General features: G+C 44.7%; 3 protein-coding genes and 1 long non-coding RNA gene across 17 annotated transcripts; 2 read left to right on the top strand and 2 right to left on the bottom strand.

Annotated features, from left to right (window-relative positions):
* Positions 1-764: 764 nt before the first annotated feature.
* Positions 765-17019, bottom strand: LOC108163045 (gastrula zinc finger protein XlCGF57.1). 14 transcript variants are annotated; one of them, XM_017298105.2, is made up of 9 exons: positions 16035-16212; positions 13902-14019; positions 9998-10081; positions 8538-9901; positions 6160-6327; positions 5424-5594; positions 4854-5339; positions 4251-4463; positions 765-4172 (listed from the first exon to the last, which is right to left on the bottom strand). In XM_017298105.2, exons 4-9 carry the CDS (start codon positions 9670-9672, stop codon positions 3565-3567), a joined length of 2781 nt encoding a protein of 926 aa, XP_017153594.1. In that variant the 5' UTR covers positions 9673-9901; positions 9998-10081; positions 13902-14019; positions 16035-16212; the 3' UTR covers positions 765-3564. The 14 variants fall into 14 exon arrangements, with proteins under 14 accessions (XP_017153594.1, XP_017153595.1, XP_017153589.1 ...); XM_017298106.2 differs by having other exon boundaries at positions 8622-9901; XM_017298100.2 differs by having other exon boundaries at positions 4854-5594.
* Positions 16669-17193, top strand: LOC117188981. Its single transcript, XR_004473040.1, has 2 exons — positions 16669-16923; positions 16983-17193. It is a non-coding gene; the product is annotated as an uncharacterized LOC117188981 (long non-coding RNA).
* Positions 17194-17718: 525 nt separating this feature from the next.
* Positions 17719-18811, top strand: LOC108163896. The gene is made up of 2 exons (XM_017299415.2): positions 17719-17999; positions 18059-18811. The coding sequence occupies exons 1-2, from the start codon at positions 17898-17900 to the stop codon at positions 18626-18628; spliced, it is 672 nt and encodes a 223-aa protein (XP_017154904.1). The 5' UTR covers positions 17719-17897; the 3' UTR covers positions 18629-18811.
* A 70-nt stretch (positions 18812-18881) lies between these two features.
* On the bottom strand, positions 18882-19638 carry LOC108163897. Its single transcript, XM_017299416.2, has one exon. The coding sequence runs from the start codon at positions 19418-19420 to the stop codon at positions 19001-19003; it is 420 nt and encodes a 139-aa protein (XP_017154905.1). The 5' UTR covers positions 19421-19638; the 3' UTR covers positions 18882-19000.
* Between the last annotated feature and the right edge of the window lie 4640 nt (positions 19639-24278).

Genomic DNA, 24278 nt, shown 5'->3' with positions numbered 1-24278 from the left:
ACCTCTTCGACTTCTATCACAGTTATCGACCCAGAAGGGTTTTATTGTGGGAATAATAAACAACAGGTGGTCGGTCGGTGGTCTTTGTAGTTGAGTTGAGTTTTACAACTAGTAGGCCGATTTCGATTAAATATAAATAAATGATGTAGAAAAGATAATATATTCATGTACTCTAAGATTATAATAAACTACAAAATATGTAGTTTAGTTGCAGTGTCTTCGAAACAATGGATGCCCCATGGCAGTTATACTTACTATTTAAATAAATATTAGTTTGATATCGATCAGATCTTTCCAAATCTGAAACAATCGGTTCTTGATAATGATATCAATTTCTTCTCTGGCTTCCACAAAAAAACTTGGATACCCCCTGCACTAGACAACCGTATGCTGATTGTAAAATACGGGTATTGTCTGCGAAGGATTGAAAAAATTACAATACACTACAAATAGCCAGTGCTCCCTGGCTTTCTCTCCAAACGAACTCTGAAAATTTAAATTTCTTTATTTTTAATAATTTTTTAGTTGGTTGTTTTTTTTTGTATGCTTATGCTGCGCGTTGTTTGCTGCTTTTTTATTACTTTTTTGTTTAGTGCTTACTACGTCATCAATTTTAATTACATTTTACTCGTAACTTGTACAATATATATTCTATATATAATATATATTCGTATATATATATATATATATATATATGCATTTCATTTGTTGTCCAATTTCTGTCGTATAGGCATATGTTGTTAGGTATATATAGTGTTGTATTGTATCTGATTTATAGTACATTATTGTTTCTATTTAGTATTGTTACTGTTTGTTTGTTGCTTCTAAATTGTATGTTAATTTATGGGGGCATTCCAAGCGTATGCTTTCTTTCTCAAATCTCCTTTTTTCCTCTTTCCTCTTCCCAAGACTTCCCGCTGCGTTTAGGAAACATTTACAGCACTTTGCCGGTTAATTGTTAATAATCAATATGTTCGAGAGTGTTTATGTTTGTTTGGGGTGATAGAGAGGCATACACCTATTACTATTCTCACGTTTATTCACTACGCAACTTACAAATAAATCTTAATGTTTGCCATTTCATTCGTTTTTAATATTGCCACACAATAGAATTTCTTCTGGTTGGTACTTAAAATTGCCTTCGCTTGCTACACGTTATATCATTAGTTAATAATCGTACAATATATATGTATTTATATACTCTATATGCATTCTCAAAACTGCGCTCTATACACATCACCAGAAATTTAAAAAACACCAAAAACTAACACGCATAAACGACTACATCAATACATACGAGTGTCACTGTGTGTGTGTGTGTGTTTAAGTGGGTTTATACTGTAGCCAAAATCATCTAATTCCAAAAGTGACAAACTAAAATCTTTCAAAATAAAAGTCTCGCACTAAAACTAAGCTTAGAACATCTTGCATATGATGAAATGATTTGTTAATTTTTTGTTTGTTACAATTTTCAATTGTTCCCTGCATTCTTAGTGTATTTAAAAAACTCTCACTTTGCTGTCTGTCGATATTCGGTATTTAAATTATTTTTAAAAATTAAACAATTAAATAAAACGAAATTGCATCTTAAAATGTCGTCAAACAAACAGTGTTAGATTTGCCGTTTATTTGTGGTACAATTACAGATTTTTAAATTATATTAAAATTGTATGTCAAGCATTTAATCCATTAAAAAAATTAAATGTATAAAATGTTGCATTTAAAAGGAAGCATAATGTGTGTGTGTGTGTTTGTGTGGGGTGTTTCTTCTTGAAATAATTAAAATGTTGACTCATCTTTAATAATAGTTTTGTATTTGTATATATATTTTTTTTTTCGATTTTTCATATTGTTTTTTTGTTGTTTTTGTAAAATTTAAAGCAGATATGTTGTTTTGCTTGTGGCGCTTGGGGCGTTCTTCATTATCGTTTCGCTTTGTTTTCGCTTTCGTTTCAACGTGTTCTTGTTGTGTGGTTGTTTTTCAACTGTTTTCAACATAAGCACAGTTTATAGGGTTATAATTAATTATAATTTTAGAGTTGTGCCTAGTCGTCATATTCATATATACTATAGATGTATATATGTATGCGGGGGTATGGGTTGTTGGTTGTTTTTTTCTTTCGGGGACTGTGGTTGTGGTTTTTGTTAACTTTAATAGTGGGGTAATAACTTGTTGTTATAGGTTTTAGTATTCATATATCATAATCGTAATTGTAATCGTAATTTTAATCATAATGATAGCGGGCGGCACACGCCCAACTAAAATCTATTTCGATCTACAGATCCTCCATTTTTCTCATCCGCTCTATCGTCCACTGCCGTACGATCCTCATCTCGTACTCAATCTTATCATTATCCATCCTGCCTCCTCAATTATTACTTTTAGTAGTTCAACTAACATTAAATATAATAATTTGTTGTTTTCCTTATTCTTTTCTCTTTCTCTCATTAGTTTTTGTTGCTTTTGACTTATCCCTAGACTTTCCTCGTCATATTTCTGTATATGTATATCGTAATCGTACGCTCAATATGCGTCTTATCTCATCATTCATCCTCAAAATCATCAGCAGAGGGTTATTAATGATATTAAAACTGGGGTTTTAGGGGCCCCCGCATATCCACTGCGGGGGTTTTAATAATATATGTATATATATATATGTATATACGATGAAAGTGTGTGTTACATATATGATTCTCTCGCCTTGGAAAATGCAAAACTAATACATGTGTGATTGTAGATTTTCGATCGATTTCCAAGGATTCTGATGCGTGTTATTTACAAACTATAATTTATACATAAGATAATTATATGTATAGTATGTGTATCTGCATATGGTTACGTTTGATGAGGATGCTTCTATGAATGTCGCTCTCTATATGAATATAATCATAACTTAGTCGAAACACAATATAAAATACATGATGAGGCGCGCTTCTGCTGCTGGTTACAGACAAACTCTCCAGGTGAAAGGTTTCACAAAAAGTGGGAAAAAAGTGAAGTCCGATGGATAGATTTAGCACAGCTAAATGGAAAACCCCTCTCCTAATACCAAACACCATCCTGACAACAAAATCGCGCAAACCGCCGCCTTGCACACATTTCAGAAATGTTGAAAACACGTGGAATAAAATGGACGCTAAGCGCCCAAAGCATTAAAGATACACAGAGAGAGAGATAGAGACCAAGGGGCGAGAACAAACTATGAGATGATTCGTATTGCACGTTAAAGCTGGCGGCGGAAGCAGACGAAGGTGTGGATGACGTATTGAATATAGGATTGGCGGGAAAGTTAGAGACGAAAGAGAGAAGGAAGACTGCAGGAATACAGGATACAGCGTCCTGTTGTTCTGTAATCTACGCGTACGCGTAACCAGCGCGCTGTTAAAAACTATTGTATAACTAGCTGCTTATATGGGATGGGGGGTGCGGATCAATGATGCTGATTGCTTCAGCTCTCACCACGCCGCCGTCGACGTTGTGGTTAGTGTTGAGGTGGTGGTGCTGCTGCTGCTGGTACTGTGGGCTGTGGTGGGAGCATAGCCGTGCAGGAGGGGGGGCTACTGTTAGTAAACCACCGGATGCTGTTCGACATTGGCCGGCAAATGCTGCAGCTGCATGGCAGCACGGGCGAGGGCACTGGGATCGCTGATCAAGGCGATAGGCACCTGTGGCGGTGGCTGCTGCTGCTGCTGCGGCGGTGGGGGCGCCTGCGGGTGGCCCTGCTGCTGCTGCTGATGGTGTTGCTGCTGCTGCTGTTGATGCTGCTGCTGACGGTGCTGCTCCTGCTGCTGATGGTGATGGGCAGCCTGCTGAATCGAGAGCTGCAGCAGTTGCTGCTGCTGTTGGAGCTGCTGCTGCTGTTGCTGATGGGCGGCCACTGCCTGCTGCTGATGCTGAGCCGCCACCTGTTGCTGGTGCTGCTGATGGGCCGCCGCCGCCGCCGCCTGCTGCTGGGCGGCTGCCTGCTGTTGGGCAGCCGCTGCAGCGGCAGCCTGTTGCTGAGCGGCCTGCTGCTTCTGCGACTGCTGCTGGGCGGCAGCGTTATGCGAAATCAGCGTCGAGGTGACCAGCGGCACCAGACCCGGCGTCAGTTGGACCGCACCCGCGCCGCTCGCGGCACCGGCCGTGATCTGCTGGATGGTGTGCATCGTGGTCGACGAGTGGTGAGGAACTGAAACGGTAGGAGAACCGAATAAGTTGGGCACATTGGGACTCGCTTGCGCTAGCGCAGTCGTGTATGCCGACTCACTTATGATCGGTTTCACTTCCTGCTTGACTTGCGTCAGCACACCAGCCGGTATTTGCGGATGCGGATGCACGGGTGGTGGCGGCATCATAGCATCCGGGTGATTCATCTTCATGTGGCGCTTCAAATTGCCGCGCTCGACGAAAGCCTTGCTGCACAGAGTGCACGCGTGTGGTTTCTCGCCCGAATGGGAGCGCATGTGCGAGACCAAGTGACCTGCGAAACGGACAATGGAAGCGACATGAAGATCTGTGATCTGCGAGGATCTTGAATTTCGAAAACGGCTATTGGGCTCTCGTTTTATTCATTTTTGATTTTCTGTTTGTTTTTCTGTGTTACGATTACTGCAGCCGGGGGATCGCTTCCACAGAGCGGCCATGCGGCGGCAACAGGGGAGATGGTACCGATCTCAACCCTTAGAACTGTGGAAACGACCCCCACCACTGGCCACTGCCTTGTTTTTTTTCGTTTGTGAGGGAACTGTGGGAGGTAGGACACTGGGGACTAGGGCAGGGCTGTGGATGTACGGCTGGGGCTGGGGACACTATGCTGACGCCACGTCTCGCGTGCTCACACACTTTTGGGCGGCATAGGCGCACCACTCACCTTTGCAGATAAAGTTCTTGGGGCACTTCTCGCAGGAGAACGGACGCTCCATCTCCTGGCCCTTGGTGTGGCTGCGCTGATGGAAGAGCAGGTTGCCCTTGAGGGGGAAGGACTTGCCGCATGTCTCGCAGGTGAAGGGTCGATCGCCGGTGTGACAGCGTGACATGTGATTGATCAGATGCTCCTTGCGGGTGAACGGCTTGTTGCAAACGTTGCAGCAATGCGGATTGTCGCTTGAGTGCTGGCGCATATGGTTGTTGAGGTGCTCCTTCCGTGTGAACGTCTTCTGGCAGTACTCGCACTTGTGCGGCGAGTCGCCCGTATGCAGGCGCACATGATTCGTCAGGTGCTCCTTCCGTGTGAATGTCTTCTTGCAGTAGGAGCAACGGTGCGGCGAGTCGCCCGTGTGCTGACGCACATGGTTCGTTAGGTGCTCCTTGCGCGTGAACGTCTTGGTGCAGTATGTGCACTTGTGCGGCGATTCGCCTGTATGTTGCCGTACATGATTAACCATGTGATCTTTGCGCGTGAACGCTTTCGTGCAGTACGTGCACTTGAACGGTGTCTCACCCGTGTGCTGGCGTATGTGATTGACCAGATGCTCCTTGCGCGTGAACGTCTTCATGCAGTAGGAGCAGCGATGAGGCGACTCTCCCGTGTGCTGGCGCACGTGATTTAACAAATGCTCCTTGCGCGTAAACGTCTTGGAGCAGAAGTCGCACCGATGCGGCGTCTCGCCTGCTTGCGTGGCAAAAGTGTGAGGAGATATCAAGAAAATGTTTAGAGATTAGTAATCATTCATCATTAACCCTCAAGTCAGGGCGGAGGCAGGGCTGGTCATGGCACAGACGGGTGCATGGCAGTGCAGTACGATACACGTCACATCTCCTTGGCGATGGGGGAGAAGAATGTGTATATGTGTGTGTGTGGCTGTAGCATGTGGCATGTGGCATGACAAGATACAATATTATACCTCTTATACATCCTGTAAATATGATCAAGGATATGTGGTGTAATCGGTAATCGAATCGAATCGAATCGGTTAATCGCCTTCTTTTCTTTTCACCCCATCCCTAATTTGAGAGTTCGTTATCGCTGCTGCTCGTGCACCAATCGTGCGCCGTCGACTTCTGTGTGTTTGTTTGCGTGTCAAAGCGTATGGTGTTTATATTTTATTTTTGTTTACAGAGTTGAACCTTTAGCAGCTACATATGTATATAAGGGGGGATATCGGGAATCAAGGTTCTAGGAGCTAGCGTGTGGTGTGGTGTGTGGTGTGGTTCGGTTCTTTGGTTTGTCTCTTTACCTGTATGCCAGAGTATGTGATTGGTGAAGTGCTCCTTGCGGCTAAAGCTCTTGCCACAGATCTCGCAACGGAACGGCGTCTCGTTGGTGTGCGATCGCATATGATTTGCTAGATGCTCCTTGCGCGTGTATTTCTTTCCGCATACGTCGCACTGATGCGGTGTTTGACCTGTGGTTATTGGGGTAACAGAATAGAAACGTATAGGGTATTGGGTTTGCTTCTTTTATCAGCAAGCACTTTTCTGTTACACAAAAAATTCTTTCTTTCTTTCCTTCTTGTTTGTTCTCTTTTCTCTTACATATACCCCTGTTCCACTAGCGTTCCACATTCTGAAGCTGTAAAATTTCCCATAAGCGAATGGATACTAGAGACTAGAAAATCTGAATTTTTAGTTGATGAAATCCCAAAAGGAAGCCATTTTCAACAGCATTTAAAATATAAACATTTTTTAGATTAATATAGATTGGAAATTTCAAATATTTTGGGATACAAATACAACCAGTAGCTGTAATGCGATTTCAGGAGGAATATTGTAATTCTTGAAAACAGAAAAATTATTGCCATTCACTCGTGAACGTGGGAATCTGGGAATGTGAATGTGCTTCTAATGGAACAGTGGTATAACGAGTATTCTTCTAAGGTTTCAATTCGTTAGATTTTGTATTACGTTTTTGAACTTTTTGCAAATAAACATTTAATAATCATAGAAAAAAGTAAAATTTTGGTATACCCCCCTCCCGCCCCGCACCGCTACTACTAAATGTGTGGTGGTGTGTGAAACTGGCGCCGTGGCTTTCGTTGGGTTCGAACGAAGCGAACGGAGGCTCTGCTGGCGATTCGGGCATATGGACGTGGGCGTGGTGGTCTTTTGTGGATATGCAATATATGTATGGTGTGTGGTGTGTGGTGTGTGGTGTGTGGATGTGTGGATGTCTGGATGTGTTGGCATGTGTTGTGGATGTGTGTGGGATGTGTGCCTGTCAACTCTGTTTCTACTCTATGCTGATCTTCAGGATGCTTTTGGTTTTTTTTCGAACGTGAAGTTCTTTCTCTTTTCTTGAGTTGATATTTTTTGCGAAGAAAAGCCTCCTGAACTGTTACAGAGGCCCTATATGTATGTACATATATGTATTTATAAAAGCTTTGTGTTCATGTGTGTGTCTGTGTGTGAGAAATTGTCTCCAATTGCGCGCGTGTGTGTGTATGTGTGGATTTGTATGTGTGTACCAATGTCGCAGTTACACAGAGACGTTGGCAATCGACAAGCAGCAACAACGAACTTTATTCTTTTTTTTTATTAATTTACATTGGGCACCCTGTTTGACAGCAGAGACAGAGAGAGAGAGAGAGAGAGAGAGAGAGATCGTAGTTACACAGGCATCAATCAGGAGAGCAGGAGAGGAACAGGAGATTCAATGGAGTGGAGGAATCAGTAAAGTGGAGAATCAATGGAGTGGAGAGTGGAGATCAGGAGTCGATTTCAATGGTGTAGAGTGGAATGTATTGGGAGTGCAGATCAATGGAATCAGTGGATCAGTGGAGAGGAGTGGATCATAAAATAAAGATCGGTGTGTGGAATGCAGGATGGATTGCAGAAACAGAGCACAGGAATGTGGTTGTGTTCTTGGTTGTTGTTTTTGTTGGTGTTTTGGGGATTGTGTGATGGAGATATGATTTGGTGGGGGTTTAAGGATAATGTTATGAGCGGTATGAGCGAGTGAGCGTGAGGTTTATATATATATTTGTTTGCAGGATAATGTACGGACGATCCTGCTGCCCCTGGGACAGGGAACAGGGAACCGCCGTACATCTAGCTGAAGCGTTAGTGAGTACATTCAGTGGAGGACTGTGATAAGGAGGAGAGTAGGAAGCTGGGAGGCTGGGCTCAAAGGAAGACAAAGCACAAGCGATGGGCGATAGAGATATTAGAGAGAGAAAGAGTCTAAGGAGGACGACAGACGGAGGACGCACGATGAAGCTATTGATTGTTTAATATTTGAATTTTGACGGTGCATGTTGCAAGATTGGTATTGGTTGGCTGGTTGATTGGTTGATATATTGATACATATATTGATAGATTGGTTCTTGGTTGGTGTGATGTGGTGATGGCTGTTGTAGTTCTTGTACTCTATATAGATATATGGATTGGATATAATTTCGAACTGGATTTGACTTTTGACTTGGCTCTGAACTCGATATTTTTGATATTCGATATTTGAATTGAATTGATATTTTGATCGGTATGGTTTTTGTTGGTATTCGGTATTTGGTTTGGTTTGGTATTTGGTATTTGGCTTGTTTTTTTATGGTATTTGGTATTTGGTCTTTTTGGCGCTCGCCGCTCGCATTGTCCGCCCCCACCAATCAATCACACTCACCAGTGTGCCACATGTAGTGGTTAACATAGTGTTCCTTGCGCGTAAAGGACTTCTTACAAATATCGCAACGATGTGGCGTCTCACCCGTGTGTTTGCGCACATGGTTAACCATATGCTCCTTGCGCGTGAACGTCTTGGCGCAGTACTGGCAACGGAAGGGCGTTTCGCCCGTGTGCGAGCGAAAGTGATTGTCCAGATGCTCTTTGCGGGCAAAGGTCTTTTGGCAAATGGTGCAGGCGAATGGCTTGTCCGTGGAATGACGTTTCATATGCCGCTCCAGACTGGTGTTGTTGGCAAACACATTGAAGCACACGATGCAGGTGAACATGGGGCCACCGATGTGGATCTTCCCATGGCGTGTCAGGTCCTGCGACGTGGTGAAACCCTGTCCGCACACCTGACACATGAACGGCTTGCGTTCGCTGTGGTAGCGACGGTGCACGATCAGCTGATACCGAAACTGGAACATCTTGCCACAAATGTCGCACACATGGGTCCCCGTCGCAATGGGCGTCCCGTCTGGGGCCAGCGCCACGGTCGACTGCCCGTCCACGCCATGAATGCCGCCCTCCATTTTAGGCATAAGCAACTCACCCGCCGTGGTTGTGGTGCCCCCGCTACCGCTGTTGCCGCTGCCACTGCTCGCCGTCGAACTGGTCGTGGTCACCGTAGCGCTGCCCTGCTGGCCGCCGGAGCTCGTCGCCACCGGCAGGCCGTTGCCTCCCGCCGCCGAGGCGGCCGCCGCTGCTGCTGCAGCAGCATTCGCTGATGCCATTACAGCCGCCACAGCGGCATTATTGGTGGATGCTGCAGCCGCTGCTGCCGCTGCACTCACGGCATGCGTCTGCGGTGGCAGGGGTGGTGGCGGCGGCAGTTGTCCGCCATGCGCCGCCGCCAGCTGATGATTGACCACATCGCCGTGGATCTTTCCAAAGACCTCGTGGTATGTAAACAGCTGGGAGATATCCTCAATGTTCACCTTGTACATTTCTATGCCGTGCGGCGGTTTGCCATCCTCTTTGTTCTCAGATTTAGGCAAGGGCGGCGGTCCGCCGAGGGTGATGGTGGTTCCACCAGTGGTCACGACCGGGGCTACAACTGATGGCACCGAGCTGGCAGCGCTCACGTGCTGCATGCTTGTCCGGGACTCCGATGTTGAAAATCCTTCTCTTTGCTCCTCCTCCGTGTGGTATATTTTGTATTAAACAATGTGTTCTTATAGTTGTGGATGGGACGGTGCTACTGGTTCTTGAATCTTTCTTGAATTGAATTCTGTTGTTGTTGTTGCTGTTGCACCTGCTGCTGCTGCTGTGTGCCGCCTACATATTGTTGTTGCTGCTGTCGACTGCTTTCACTGAGCGTGGCTACAACAAACGAAAAAGGCAAGTGGAAGTGGAGGTGTCACTTAATCGAGCTGTTGCCGAGAGCTGGCTGGCTGGGGGAATTGGTGGGGCAATTACCATGTGGTTGATGTTGTTCTTGTTGTTTGTTGATGATCTTCTTCAGTTGCTGCCACGGACAATGTTCCCAAGTCTATCGTTCACCTGAAAGTGCAGGAAATATATAGAAATTAAATCGGTTGAAATGAATGGGAAGAAGGAAGGTCCAAAAGTAAGGTTTAAAGGTAATTCTTATTGTTTGTAACTGTTTTTTTTTTGTTTAACAAGGAAGCTTTCTTTATTGTTTGTATTCCAGTATCTACTGCGCCCATGGGGATCGCTGGAAACGGGACTGCTTGGGCCAAGGCCAGGACACACTGCTTGTTAAGCAGTACAGTACATCCTCTCCCCTTGCCCAATGATGCTGCTGCTGCAAGTTTAACAGTGCCTTAACAGTGTTCTCTTACCATTCTAACAGTGTCGCAAAGTAAACACTTTCTGTTGTTGTTGTTGGCCCTAACGGGACAAAACAAATTTCTGCAGAGATGAGCAGCAGCAGCAGCATGGAAGAGCAAGCGAGTGAGCGAGCATTAACCCTTGAATGGAACACAAACTTCAACACAAATACAAATCCCGAGAAGTGGATGTGAAAATGTTGTAAGAATGGGTTTGTTTTGTGTGTGGGTGGGCGGGTGAGTGGTTGGGTGTTCGTGTGAGTTATGCAAGTACAGTTGAGCTGTAAACGCACACAATCAGAGAAACAATCGTCATACAAACCATACACACATACATACATACATATGGATATGTTTTCCTGAACTCAGGACTAATTTATGTAAAAAGATGTTGGGCATTTTATTGATTTTGCTGCTGGGCATTAAAAGTGATATAAATTGCCCATTAGCGAACCGCAACCCGCACACTCTTCCCCCCACCGCTACACAAATACTCTGTCACTCCCCCTCACACACACACACACACAGCACCCATACTCCCCCTCACACACACACATTCATATGTATTCCCTCTCAGCTGGATCTAGACCACTATGTTTTGCTCCAGGACAGCGGAAGAGAAGGGCGCAGGAGCAGGAGCAGGCAGGCAGCAGCAGGGGAAGTAGCAGTACAGGCAGCAGCAGTGAAGTATGGGGCAGGCGGCAGGCGGCAGAGGAGCAGGACGCAGCAGCAGAAGAAATAACTTTATATAAATTGTAAATGGCAAAAAGCAGCAAAACCGAATGACACAAGGGACACAAAAAAGGGAGTGGAGCAGGGCTTCAGCAGGGCTCCAGCAGAGCTGGGGCTCGAGCTGAATGACTCGCCTTAGCTTTTGGGGCTGGGGGGCATGGATTCAGGATTTAGATATCCAATCAGAGTATGCAAGCATTTGATAGACATTTTTGGAGAGAGAGAGAGCGAAAACACACACCACACACACGCACACACGCAAATTTAAACAGATAGGTGGGGAGAGAGAGAATGCGAAGGTCTACGAAAGTAATGTAGGAGTGGGCAGGGAAGGGGAGTGGGAGTCATGTGTGAAGTGAAGGACGAAGGGCCGAGAGGGCGACCCAATAGGCTCAGCTTATAGGAATAAGGAGAGAGGGGATCCGAAGGGCCCCAGCTTATGTAGGAGTGTGTAGAGGAGGACAGTCAAAGGGCTGAGAGTCATGTGGGCCAGTCGAGGGGGTGATGTAAATATCAAGAAGTACAAATCGATTAAAGACAACGCTTCGAAGTGTTAGTGCGTGCGTGTGTGTGTGTGCAAGAAAAAGTGAGCTGCGAATTAAAGATGGTCAGGAAGAGAATAAGAGAGAATGGGTAGAGTGGGGGGAAGGGGGAATAAGCAAACAGAAGAGAGAGCGCTCGCGCATGAGCGGGGAACGGGGGCTGTTTGCATAGGTCCTGGTTGTCGCTTTTTTTTTTGCTAAGCGCTTTACAGTTACAGCTTATGGGCTGCTTAGCCAGCAGGCGGGAGAGTGGAGACTGGGAGATGGTGGCCCCTCCCGAAGCTATTACTGCGCTCCTCTTTCTCTCTCTCTCTTTCTCCTCTCTCTCTTTTACTGTTTGATTGTTTTTTTGGAGCAAATAATTCAGCAAACACAATTCAGAGCTGAAAGGGAGAGGGCGGGGCGGTTACGAACTAATCTTGAGAGGCGGGAACGAACCAGGCTGCAGAGACCGAGAGAGAGAGAAAGAGAGGAAGAAAGCGCTGGGGGGAGAGAAGGACACTGAAAAGGGCGCCACTTTTAACTGTGGTGAGGTAGGAATGTTTGTGTGTGTGTGTGTGTGTGTGTTACACACATGCATAAGTAACGTACACATGTATGCAAGATATTTCCCGGGTCAGCCCCCAACAAAAAGAAAAAGGTGGGTGGGGGGTGGGAGGTGTTCGGGCGGGCTTGTAAAATTCTGATGAAGCCAGGCACAACAAGATAAATGGCTCAATGTAACAGTAACGACACAGGGTGTCATCGTATCAAGTAACTGTAATGCAAGTCGCGTTATAAAACGAAATAATAAGTTGACTGCTATACTTGCAAAGTGGCCCACAAAAGTCAACATACAAAATATGTATTATTTAAAAAAAAAAGATATGGCGCGGAATCTTTGTATTATCTTTGTATCTTCAATCCATGCTTGTTAGGACTTTCATAAGAACAAAGAAAGGTCTTCTTACTGACTTTGCAGAACTTAAAATTATAAACAATTTGTTTCGGGGCGTTACAGAAAAGCCTTATTATCTATAAGAATCACAACGTCGTGATTTTTATTATTAAAATAATACAATAGATATTATTTTGACGGCGTTCTGCTTCGAACAGAGCTTTTGTAGACTTTTTTCGCCACTGTATGTAGGTGCATTACGTATGCATATTATTTTTATTACATATTAAACAGGTTCCAGGTTAGATTGTGCTCATAATACGGAAAAATCTCACTTTGCCGACTGGGCAGCTAAACTGTATTTCGCGGTACCCGCAAAAGTCTACGTCATCTTGCCAAATCGTTTATCCTTTCCTTAAAGGGCATCCCGCTTTTATCTTTCATTCCGAATCTCAATCTTTCTCCAAGACTACAACTGCAACAAAAAACACATTTATCGAGGTTCAAAGTTTCTATGGTGTCCAATACTTTTTATCCGCTCAGTTTAATCGACTTTATAATCAGTTTGTGTACGCTATTATTTCTACGAAGCAACACGAACATAATATCTACAATAACTCGATTGCAAAAAATAAACAATAAAGCCGCACATAGCGGACATGAGACCCGCGGGATAGTTTATACAAATATCTGGACCGGCTTTATCAAAAGACAACACAAAGTCGAGGTGTTATCTTAGAATGTAAGGCAATGGACGGCAATTAGAAATTACAACAAATATTTAAATTTCTATAACTATTTAATAAGTCAGACTGATTCAGGTGTTAAATGTTGAGTAACCAGAAAGTATCATAGCAGCAGCAATTATTAATGAACATAGAAATTTAGGGAGTTTTAACACTTATGCACATCACGGTTACCAGATGAAGAATTCAAAATTCAATAAAAGCAAAACGCCTTCATTACAAAATCGCCAAAATGATTAGCTTTAATAATTCATGTTTCATACAATCCCCTCTCTCACACTGCCTTCTTATCCATCTGGTCTCTCTCTTCAACCTTCTAGTTAGTTACACTCTAGTCTAGTGGGATACAAAAAGGAGCCAACCAGAAAAAACAACGCCAAGTGTGGCGACCGTGATTTACATACAGATGTATGTCCGCATGTGTTTATCATCTCATGTCCAAAATATGCATATGCACATATTGGATTGTACCATTGAATTCTACTGTATATGAACTGATGGTTGTCCTAAAACTATGTATGTAAATTCCTAGCGAAAAACATTGACCAAATAAAATAGAGTAAAATTATATAATGGCCACCCTGTATATATTAGATGATGGACTGAAGAAATGGCCAAACCCTCCTCACTTACCGTTCATTTAGGTAGGTAGTTCCTCTTGTTGGCCTAAATATTGCGGGGCTCTCCAGGAGCGGACTTAAAAAATATATTTATACATATACTCCTTTTTTTGGGGGTGTGAGGGCACCACCTGCAACAAGAAGAAATGGAGACATCGAAATAACAATAACGGTAATAATAACAACCAAAGAGAGCAACAGTTTGTTGCTGGTGTTTATGTTTGCGCGATATGTACAAACGGCCCGCGGTACAGTTTTTCCCCTTTGCCGATGGCCTGACGGAACGGGACGGGGCGATAGAACCAGTGGATGCAGATGCGGGCGTGGAAGCGGCACGGACGCGGGGCAAAAGCAAATCAAGCGAAAATTTATTTGCAGCCAATATATGCAAAAGCCACACACGCACACACACACACGCGCGCGAAAGCTGCGCCGAGTCTGCGTCACAATGCTGCTGGCAGAGGCAGAGCAAAACGAGGAAAGAAGACCAAACTATTCCAACTCCTTCCAATTGGAAAGGGTGCGGTGGGGGGATGTCATGCAAAATTTTAAATTTTCGAGCAGCATACTACATCCAGGGGTGCGAGTGGGCCCCTCGATTGGATCAGAGATGTGGTGCTAACAAATCAAATTAATTGTATCTATATCTAGAAGAGGCCTGAATGTGCGTGCATCGTTCCGTCTTCTAGATTCTAGATGGGGGAGCTCTCCTCTCATCTCTCGCTCTCCCTCTTTATTCCGCTTTTGGCTGCCAGCAGAAGAGGAAAGAGAAAAAAGTTGTATCTTTCTTGCTTTCCCACTCTGCGGCGGCCCCCGCCCCTCTCTCTCTATCGCTCTCTACAACCAGCCTTCTGCTTTTCGTGCACTTTTGTATGGGTTTTGCTTTATTTTGTTGTTCTCGTTTTTCCCCTCTCTCTCGCTCACGCTGACACTACGCCGCTCTCGTGCACTCACACACACAGACTTACGCTCACGCTCTTTTTGCCTTACATTGTCTCTCATTATTCATTGAACGACAACGACGAAGTTCCTCCCCTGCCACGCTCCCCTGCTGCTCTAAGGTCCCTCCACCGCGCGCCCAACGTTTTGCACGAACGACGCTACGTACAATTCCCAGCCGCCTAAAGCGGAAAACCAATAAAAACGAATTGAATCGCAAAGCGTAAGTACAAAATAAAGCGAAACGAGACAAAAAATGAAAGCTGAGAGAGCGGATGAACGGGAAAGAGGCGGACAGGGAGAGAGAGCAAGCACAGAGCACAAAAGAGCGAGAGGAATGAAGCGAGTACAGGCGGCACGGCGCGTCGCATACAAGTTTTTAGCCTTTTGGCTCACATTCTATATAGCCCCCGAGATCCGAAACTCGAGTTATAGTTATAATTATTGCTGCTGCTGCTGCTGCCGCCTGGTAGCTGCCGTCTTTTTCTTTATTTTTAATTCTCAAATTTTGAGCGAATGAGAGAGTATGCGAGAGGATTGAACGATCGCGACTAAGGCACATTTTCATTACAGCCAATTAGTGTGCATTTCATAATTGTTTAACAAAATACAAATAAGAAAAATCAGAGTAAGAGAGAGAAAACTGACCAGAAGTGGAAAGTCCAATTCGACAAAATTACGGTTCTAATAGGAGGGGAGGGCCGCATCAACCATATGGCAGATGAAAAAAAGAGGCAGAAATCTGGAAGTAAAAATTATGTTTACACCGGAGCAGAGCTGGTGCCTTCACTCTCTGCATTGCACTTTTTCTCATCTTTCTAGTAATATTAATAAATTTTTGAAAAATGCAACCCTGCGTCTCTCCCTGCCCTGCCACTAACCGACAGGCAAACAAGAATGACACGATGATGACGTTAATGGGAACTCTGTGGATGTATGTGCACACACACACCAATAAAGATTAGACGCGCTCACATATCTCACACATACACTCACACACACAGGCACATTGTAAAGTCGACCGCAAAGTCATTTGATTAATAATTTTTGGTATTCTTTTGTTGAGTACGAATTTCACAAATAAACACAATTGTTTCGGCACCTTCGCCCCCGCCCGCCAATCCGGAATTTAGTTGCAGTTTTTACATACATACACATGTATATTCTCTTAAGTATGTTCTTATGACGCCAGTATAACGAAAATTACTTGATTGCACTGGTGTTGGTGGTGGCTGGCAGGCACTCTCACGTATACATCTACATACATCTGTCCGTATGTATGCGTGCGTGTGTGTGCAACAGTAGTAGAAAAATCAGAATCGAAAAACGCCGCGCGCGGGTGAGAGAGGCGGTGGTTTCGGCGGTTGAAAAATGAATGAGACGCGGAGGCAGCAGAAGGCAGGCAAGCAAGCAGGCAAAAGCGAACGATGTAAAAGTTCTTCGTGCGGCGGGTTCGGAAAGCAGCCGAAAGCACACACACAAGTTAACCTAGGCAGTGCTGGTTACTCGGCTTTAGCCCAGCCAGAATTATTTTTTGCAACTTTGATTTTTCTTTAATGTTTTTAAGCTAAAAATTATCGTATTCCAATCGAATTTAAGTCTTAGTCCAAGTCTTTTATCTAAGCTGCAAGACAGAGATAGACGACTATAACTAATTGGGTTGATTTTATATAGAAAATAATAAAAAGTTGGCTTTTTTAAAATTAACGGTTTTTCTTCTTTAAATTCATTTTTAAGTAGGTGACTTTTGATTGATTTTAATTTATGAAATTCTTATTCTTATCTTATGATAAGTTATTCTGAATCTAGCTATTTTAGTTCTGCTGTTGTCACCTCTGTTAAGAGGTGTGGAGGCAACGAGAGAGCGAGAGATGGTGAACGAGAGATACAGATACAATGCGTGCGTGTGTGTGTGTGAACGCGATTGCGTTGTTCTTATTAACCGACTCGCTGGCTAACCGCCCCCCCGCCCATGCCTTTTTGGGGCCCGAAACATAAAAAGGCGGCAAAATTATTAAACACAAATATGGCAGAACAACAAGGAATCCAGCCAGAGTCCAATTTGAATTCTGTGTGAGTCTCCGTTTGAGATGATTGTACGTACCCGGCGGTTTTTAAATTTTAATCCAAGCTACCACTCCTTTTTTTGTTGCAGCGTCCCTCGTTCCACGACGCACGGAGGCAGCTAGCTCCAGACGCTTGCCACAAAGTTGTTTAATTACTGCCGCGATTTACTTTGGGTATTACTGAACCCTAACAACACTATTACACAGCCCGCAAGGTAGTTTGGTTTGTTAATTAGTCCGGTTCTTTTTTATTTCTTGAACATTTAACACGGATCTCCAATTGTAGTTGTAGTGCAAGAGGAAGAGAGCAAGAGAAGTAAGGAGAGCGTGAGTTGTAGCCCTAGTACAGTGTAACCATATTCCAAAAGGTTGGCAGCGTCGCGCTTAACTCAGTATTTTTCGTTGCAGTAAAATCAAGATCGTCATCGATGTCATCGATGGTTGAAAATTCGACTGAACCTGCCCGCGCGATAGTATCGCGCGAAAAAATTTAACAAGTATTTTTAATACTTTTTGGTATTTTTTGAGGTCAAAATTGAACCGACGGTATATTTTGTCAATTTCATCAATCTATTAAATTTCATTTTCAACGTTATATAGAAATCCAATAAAAGCAATTACTTAAATTAAGCCAATCAAGTAGAAAATTGATTCATCAATCGTATAAAATTGTGTGTGGAAGATCAAAAACGAGAAATATGTATGTAACTTGAATTCTTCAGTATATTTACGGTATATTTTTAAAATGAGATGGTATATTTTGGTATATTTCTGAGGCTATACCATATGGCCAAGACAAGGGGTCACACTGTTCGCTATTGCTCTTCAAAATGCACCGCCTGCTTGAACCATTTATAATCCGCTTTAAAGAAGAGAAAGTCATAGATGCCATTAACCATGTTCAACGTGATAGCCATTCCAATGAATTGGCCTCCGGAATGATAAACACGGTCAGCCATTTACAATTGTATTCTGATGATCCATTTGTCTTAGTCGTGAATTAGATGCATTTCCCTTGGGAAATGCGGGGCAATCGGTGGAAAGTGCTAGCCATTGCAGTCTGTAACTTGCATGGGGAGAATTTTAATTTCTTGCACATGAAAGTGGTAAGTTACATTATAATATATAATAAATATATTCATATATTTCCCATAATATATTACAGGCCTGGAGGGATGTCCAAGACGCATTGCACGAGGGTTTGGCCATTGTGCTGGACGCCATACGGACTAGGGGATATAAACGCCGGTTAATGGGCATTATCTATAACGGATGCCCCGCCAAATTAGTGGCAGAAGTGAACGCCGCCAGAGAGTCTCCTGTTCTATGGAGCTATACTCACCTGCGCAAAATTTTGGCGAATGATCACGAAATTATGGACACCGTGCTGGAAGATACGTACAGATTAGAGTTCAATGCCAACGATTGGCGAGACAAGGTGTATCCAACGGTGTATGGGGATGTAGAAGATCTCATCGCCAGGGAGGTACGAGAGGTGAAATTGTTGGTTGCACGCATTTGTTCATACCCAGCGACTCCGTTCACCACCATCTGCAGTCTGAACTGCAATAACCTGGAGTTGTGGTGCATATCTATCATCTCTTTGGTGAAAAAAGTCGTGGAGCTTATGCCGAAGCCATCATGGGAGGAATTTGAGCAAAATCAACATCGGTTCATTGCACGTCTGGTGGGAGTCGCAGAGATTCTAGCCCGGTCTGCCGAGGGTACGCGATAAACCAATCGGTTTAAAACGATCTCTAAATCTTTATTATCTACATCACTTTACTAGTTTTAAACGTACAGGTCACGCCCATATTCTCGCTGACCGACAAATGTTTCACAGTGGCACTCTTTGTTAGCCTGCCCCCAACTTGAGGCATTTCCTTGCGAGGATTATAAATATAGGATTATATATATATATGTGTCTACTACCTTTGGCTAAAAACATGGCGGGGCGAGTGAGAGAGCTAGGCGTTTCTGGAAGAAAGTACAGTTGTGCCTCCGACGACGAACTCAAAAATCAGACATCCCAAGGCGGCTTTCTTTGTGCGGTCGTGGGGCAACGTTTACTACTCGCGTAAAAAAGATACAAAATCTTAGCCTAAACTTAATCTAAGGTTGAGTCCGGTGTGGATATCGATGCGGCAGCACGTCGTTGCTTTAGCTCCTGCTGATGCCTGAGTGTCACTGCCAGGAACTGCAAGTATTCCTCGTCGATGGTTGTCGCCGCAGCTGCCGTCGCCGCCTCCTCTTCGGCTTCGGAAGTGGAGCTCTCCTCCAGGCACTGCTCGCGCTCCTCCTGTTGCCGATATTGTCCTTGGCAAAGACGCTGCACCTGCATGTGGTGCCACTGGAAGAGCCTTCTGTGCGTGTTGCTCCACATCTCGTCTGCCGTTCCTCCTCCCATGATCGATGATGCCGCTTGTCTGACCGCAGCCTCCTTCTGCTGCCTGCGGCCGCGTCGGCTGCGCTGGCTGCTCCTTGTGCGGCTTCTGTTCCTCACCATCTCTAGGGGCACCTCCAGCATGAACACTGTGGCTTTAATCCTAAAAAAACATTTAATACAGTAATAAACAAAGCAAAACAATGCGTTGCCAAAGAAGAGAGAAACAGCTGACCGTTGAAGCGCTGCCAGAGTGGCAAAAATAGCGGGAAACCACAGACAGAAGGCGCAGCGCAAACTACGGAAAATGCAATTAAAATTAGAGGGAGCCACTGTTGCAGGTCATAATTGGTGATGTAGATGGCGCATTTAAATATCAAGAATGTAGATTTGATGTACTTGGATGCGAAAAATCATAAACATTTTAGAGAATTAAATATATCCAAACATTTTCCAAGAAAACTAAAAAGTGCCCAGAACTTTATCAAAGATAGTTTAAATGAAATTTCAATGAAATAGTATGATTTGTTGTTGTAATTTCATTGAAATGAACTCCAATCCATAGGAATATTCAGGCCAACCCCTGTTCGGCGACCATGCCCACGCCTCAATGACTTTAATTTACTTTTGCTGCTTTCCGAGCACTTCTGCACTCCTCTCTGTCCGAAAGGGCAAACTCCAAATCCAAAGCCAAAGCCAATCCCCGCCAGCACCAGTACCAGAGCTAGAGCCGAAGGCAGAGGCAGAGGCAGAGGCGGAGGCATAGTCCATCGTGCATCAAAATGTTTTGTTTTTCTTGCAAATTCAAATCCCGTGCTTATAAATTTCGGTTGATCGGTCTCAAAGGAAGAGAAGGAGTGCAGCCTTTACCTCTGCCGCAGGACCTACAGAACCGAACGAGAGCTGGAAACTGGACTAAGGATTAGGGCGGATCAATTTGGTTTGTGGTGCGAATGCAAATTGGCCAGCGGTACGGTTTAAATGAGGCTCAACAAAAGGCGGAAGCAGTGCATGAGTGCATCCTGCTGTGCCGGAACAACAAATGGACAAATGAACAAGGATGTCCATCGACCAGAGGGGATCGATGTCTATCATGAAATGTACCTGCATGGAAATTAGGTTTACACCTTTTTTGGCCAATATGTTCATAAAACAATTTAGAGATTTACAAGGGGATCAACTTGAATGTGGTTCAGCAGCAGCAGCAGCAGCAGCAGCAGCAGCAGGACAGAGGACACACGCTCCTGCATATCCTGTATCTGTATCTTTGTATCTCCATCTGCATATTGTCTCTGTATCTTTCGCTCTCCGACGAGTGGGTGTGTTTGTATTGCGGTTTAAGTGAGACGCAAAAAAAGGCGCGTGGTTATGGATATCATCATCATCCTCAATCCTCAATCCTCCCTCCCTTCATCCAGCAGAGTGGGAGAGCACTTCATATGTGTTTTCTTTGGGTACGAGGGGGAGGATGGGCCGTTCGGGGGCATTTTCATTCTCGATAAAGTAATATGCGCTCTGATAATATGAAAAATATCCTACGGCCAGGATTTGCACGCACTTATTCCCTTTTAATGGACTTGGACACACAGCCTGGCACAGCCTGGGATTTATTTTGCATATTTTTTACGTGTCGTGTCCCAAAAAAACAGGTTTTCAGTCCACCACATCGTGATCTTTCTGTGAGCCACTCCTGAATCCCCATCCCAGAAGCCCGAGGAGCCGCCTCGCACCACAGGGAGCAGGAGGATTGGTCCTCACTTGAGCGACATTAGGGACAATTTGCATTTTGCAGGACATGCAAATGGATTGTGAGAACAGGACGACAATCAGTCGAAGTACAGGTACATCGGCACCGCCCGCTTTCTTCGGGCGATCCGTGCGTGGGATTATAATTCTTAAGCACGGGATCAGAGAAAAGCAAAGCAAAGCCCTTTTGCGGCTGGAAAAGGGTGCACTGCACCGCCACACAGGACAATAGACCGTGGACCGTGGGTCGCGGGGCAGTGGCAAGAGGCAGGGATGCAGGAGGCAGGAGGCAGGAGGCAGGACAAGTTAGTAACTCTCATTACTTTAAATGGATTTCAATTAAGTTGCAAATTGATCTCGACAACAATTGAGTCCCGTCGAGGCGTTTGAGTGGGTGCTTTGCTTTACCCAAAAAGGGATGAGAACGCGAAGGAGGCTGAGAAGGCTCGGGGTACGGCGAGTCCTAAGCCCAACAAAGGGTGCTGCCTGCTGCCTGCCGCTGATCCTGCAGTGCTGCTGGTCGCTTTTTGGTGGCTGCTTTTGGGCTGCTGCTGCTGCTGCTCTTTTCCATCTTTCCCATTCATCTGCTGCTCGGGATTCCATCTGTAAGCGATACGCGGTGAAACGCGAGTGGCAGCTGCTCCCCCGCTCGCCCGCTCACCCGCACCCCCGCTCGCTTGCTCCATTTGCCAATGACTGGCAGTTTTTCCAGTGGCAGTGGCAGCGGCAGCCAAGTGGCATGGGTCCTGCCGCTGACAGGATAACGAGATTTTTCAAGTGGCCCTCCACTTCACACCCTTTCACAATGCGATACGCGATGCAGGGGCGGGCAGGCAGGCCGCAAATCAATCTAATTCCAGATCCAAGTCCTGGCCTCCTTGCCATGTCCTTTTCGATGTGCTGCTTCTCATTCATTCCCTGTCCAAAGTCTTAGCAGATTTCTCTCGCAATTAGTTGGCAGGAAATGCAGGAAAATGCGGCGTAAAAAACGATTTTCCAAGAGCTTGAACATAAACAGAAGGATCGCCAAGGATCACAGAGGATCACAGGTTGCAAAAATATATTAAAGGATCGTAGGATCGTAGGATCATAGGTCCCTCAGAGTCGAAGCAATCAAATGCGCATCAGCAATCATCGCAAAAAGCGAGAGAGAGAGAGGCGAGGCGTGTGAAGAGGACACGAAAAAAGTGAGCAGAAAAAAGGACATGGTGGAGGAGTGGGGGGGTGGTGTGGCCCTGTCCTCTCTCTCGGTTTCTTCTGTGTTGCCATACAACATGGCTTATCCCCGGCTGAGCCTTGTTGCAACGATTTGTTGCAACGGTCAATTGAATGGCGGCCAGGGCAGTGGCAGGAGAGAAACGATCAACGAAATCAGGATCCAGAATCCAGTAGGCCCGAACCCCGGCAGGACCTTTGTTTAGGCTGTGTTTTTTAGGGGCCCGGAAAACACACAACAGAACACGGGGATAACAGGAGGGAAAACACAGAACACTAGAGAGAACAGAAAAGAAAAGAGAACAGAACAGAAAAGCAAATAGAGCCACACACGAGGCGGCAGTCAGCAGGCAGCAGGAGAGCCTTGGAAGAACGGGAGCTCCTGCCTACTATGTCCTACATATATCCCATATGTATATTCCTGGGGCAATGCTTTCCTTCCTTCCCTTCAAACAATCCTTTCGCTGCTCGTCCGCTTCTGTCGTGTTTGTTTGCCAATTTGTGTTTGGCTTTGTCTGAGAGGTGACGGAAAATGTCGAAACAAGAGCCAACAGAAGAGGAGGAGGAAGGGGGCAACAGCCCAGGAGCAGAAGCAGCGGCAGCAGCAGGACGCCACAGTCCTGGGCATCGCCTTTATTCTGATTTGTGAGATTTGTCAAGAAAGAGTTACAGCAAACAACAGGCCAGAAAAGGACAAAAATCAGAGACATACAGAAATGTTAGAGTCTGGGGAGAGAGACAGAGAAGCAAAAAAGAGACAGAGAGAAAGCCGAGAAAACCCAGAGAGAGAGAGAGAGAGGGAGTGAGTCTGAGTCTCGCCTTCTAATTAATTGAGTCGAAGTAATTTTCGGGTAAAGAGGCCAAAAGTTATGCCATTTCCTTTTTTGTTTCCCTTCCATTTCCATTCGACAAATATTTGTGCGGCCATTCGGTGGAAAGTCTTGCTCCTGCTTGCCGCACAACAAACATCCTTCGGGGCATATAATTTAAATTTTTAATTACGCATCAAATCAACACGCAAAAATTATGACAGCCCAATCCCACCCCATACCCCACCCCCCCACAACAACCCCCCATAAACAGGAACCCCACCGCACAAGCAAGGGCCAGAATGCGATGAAAGATGTTTCCCATTACGTCCCACCCACCACCTTGCTTCACGCCCATGGAAAAGGGATTACAATACGAATTTTGGTATGGATATACATATTTCTGGAATGATATGCATATGTAGAAAGTAATAGATATAAAATGTAGCTTTATACATTGAAGATCACAATTTGTATTAGATTTCTCTTAATTTTGGAGTGTTTAATAGTAATTAATCTCTGAACCACTTTGAATCTCTTGGGCGCACTCTCTTTGGGATAATTTAAGGTGATTTTGTCTGTACCCCAAAGAATATAGTATAATCTGATGATGTCTAAAAGTATTTAAACTGATAGATTTGAAAGGGATTATCACAGGTGTACTTTCTTTAGTTGGAATCATTAGTGTCCAAGATCCAAGATATCACAGATTTTGACGCATTGGAAACATCAATGGCGAAACGAGAACTTCTAATATATGTACTTCAAGAGTTCGATAGGGTAATTATGAATATAGGGTGCTCAAAAATGGAACATATTGATGATCCAAAAGAATCTTAACCCAAGAACTTGCAAGCACGAGTTCTCGGAGTAAGTTTTAGGCTTTTCTGGAATATTAGGCTTAAGAGCGATTGAAAACAGTCTCTAAAATGGAGAATGGCATGCAAAAAGAATCATTGATTTCATCAAAACATTCATTTATGCAGTCGCTCTAATCACTACTTCGCAAAATCAAAGATAGTTCGCCTGGAATCCTTGAAGGATATTTTTAGCACCATAATCGGGCCGTTCCGTTGTAGAGATCCGACCTGTCGAATGATTTCTCACTTTGTAGTGTGTTTGGGTTTTGATCTGGCATGTTTTATGGATCTGGGGAGGGATCCCCTCCTTCTAAAAAAAGGAATCCTGTGTTCTGGAGTCTTTGAATCCTGCCTCAATAGCCGTTTCTCAAA

Source organism: Drosophila miranda, chromosome 4 (genome assembly GCF_003369915.1).
Source record: "Drosophila miranda strain MSH22 chromosome 4, D.miranda_PacBio2.1, whole genome shotgun sequence".
Classification (NCBI taxonomy): domain Eukaryota; kingdom Metazoa; phylum Arthropoda; class Insecta; order Diptera; family Drosophilidae; genus Drosophila; species Drosophila miranda.
The sequence above is the reverse complement of the archived record's forward strand: the minus strand, read 5'-3'. Positions and strand labels throughout refer to the sequence as shown.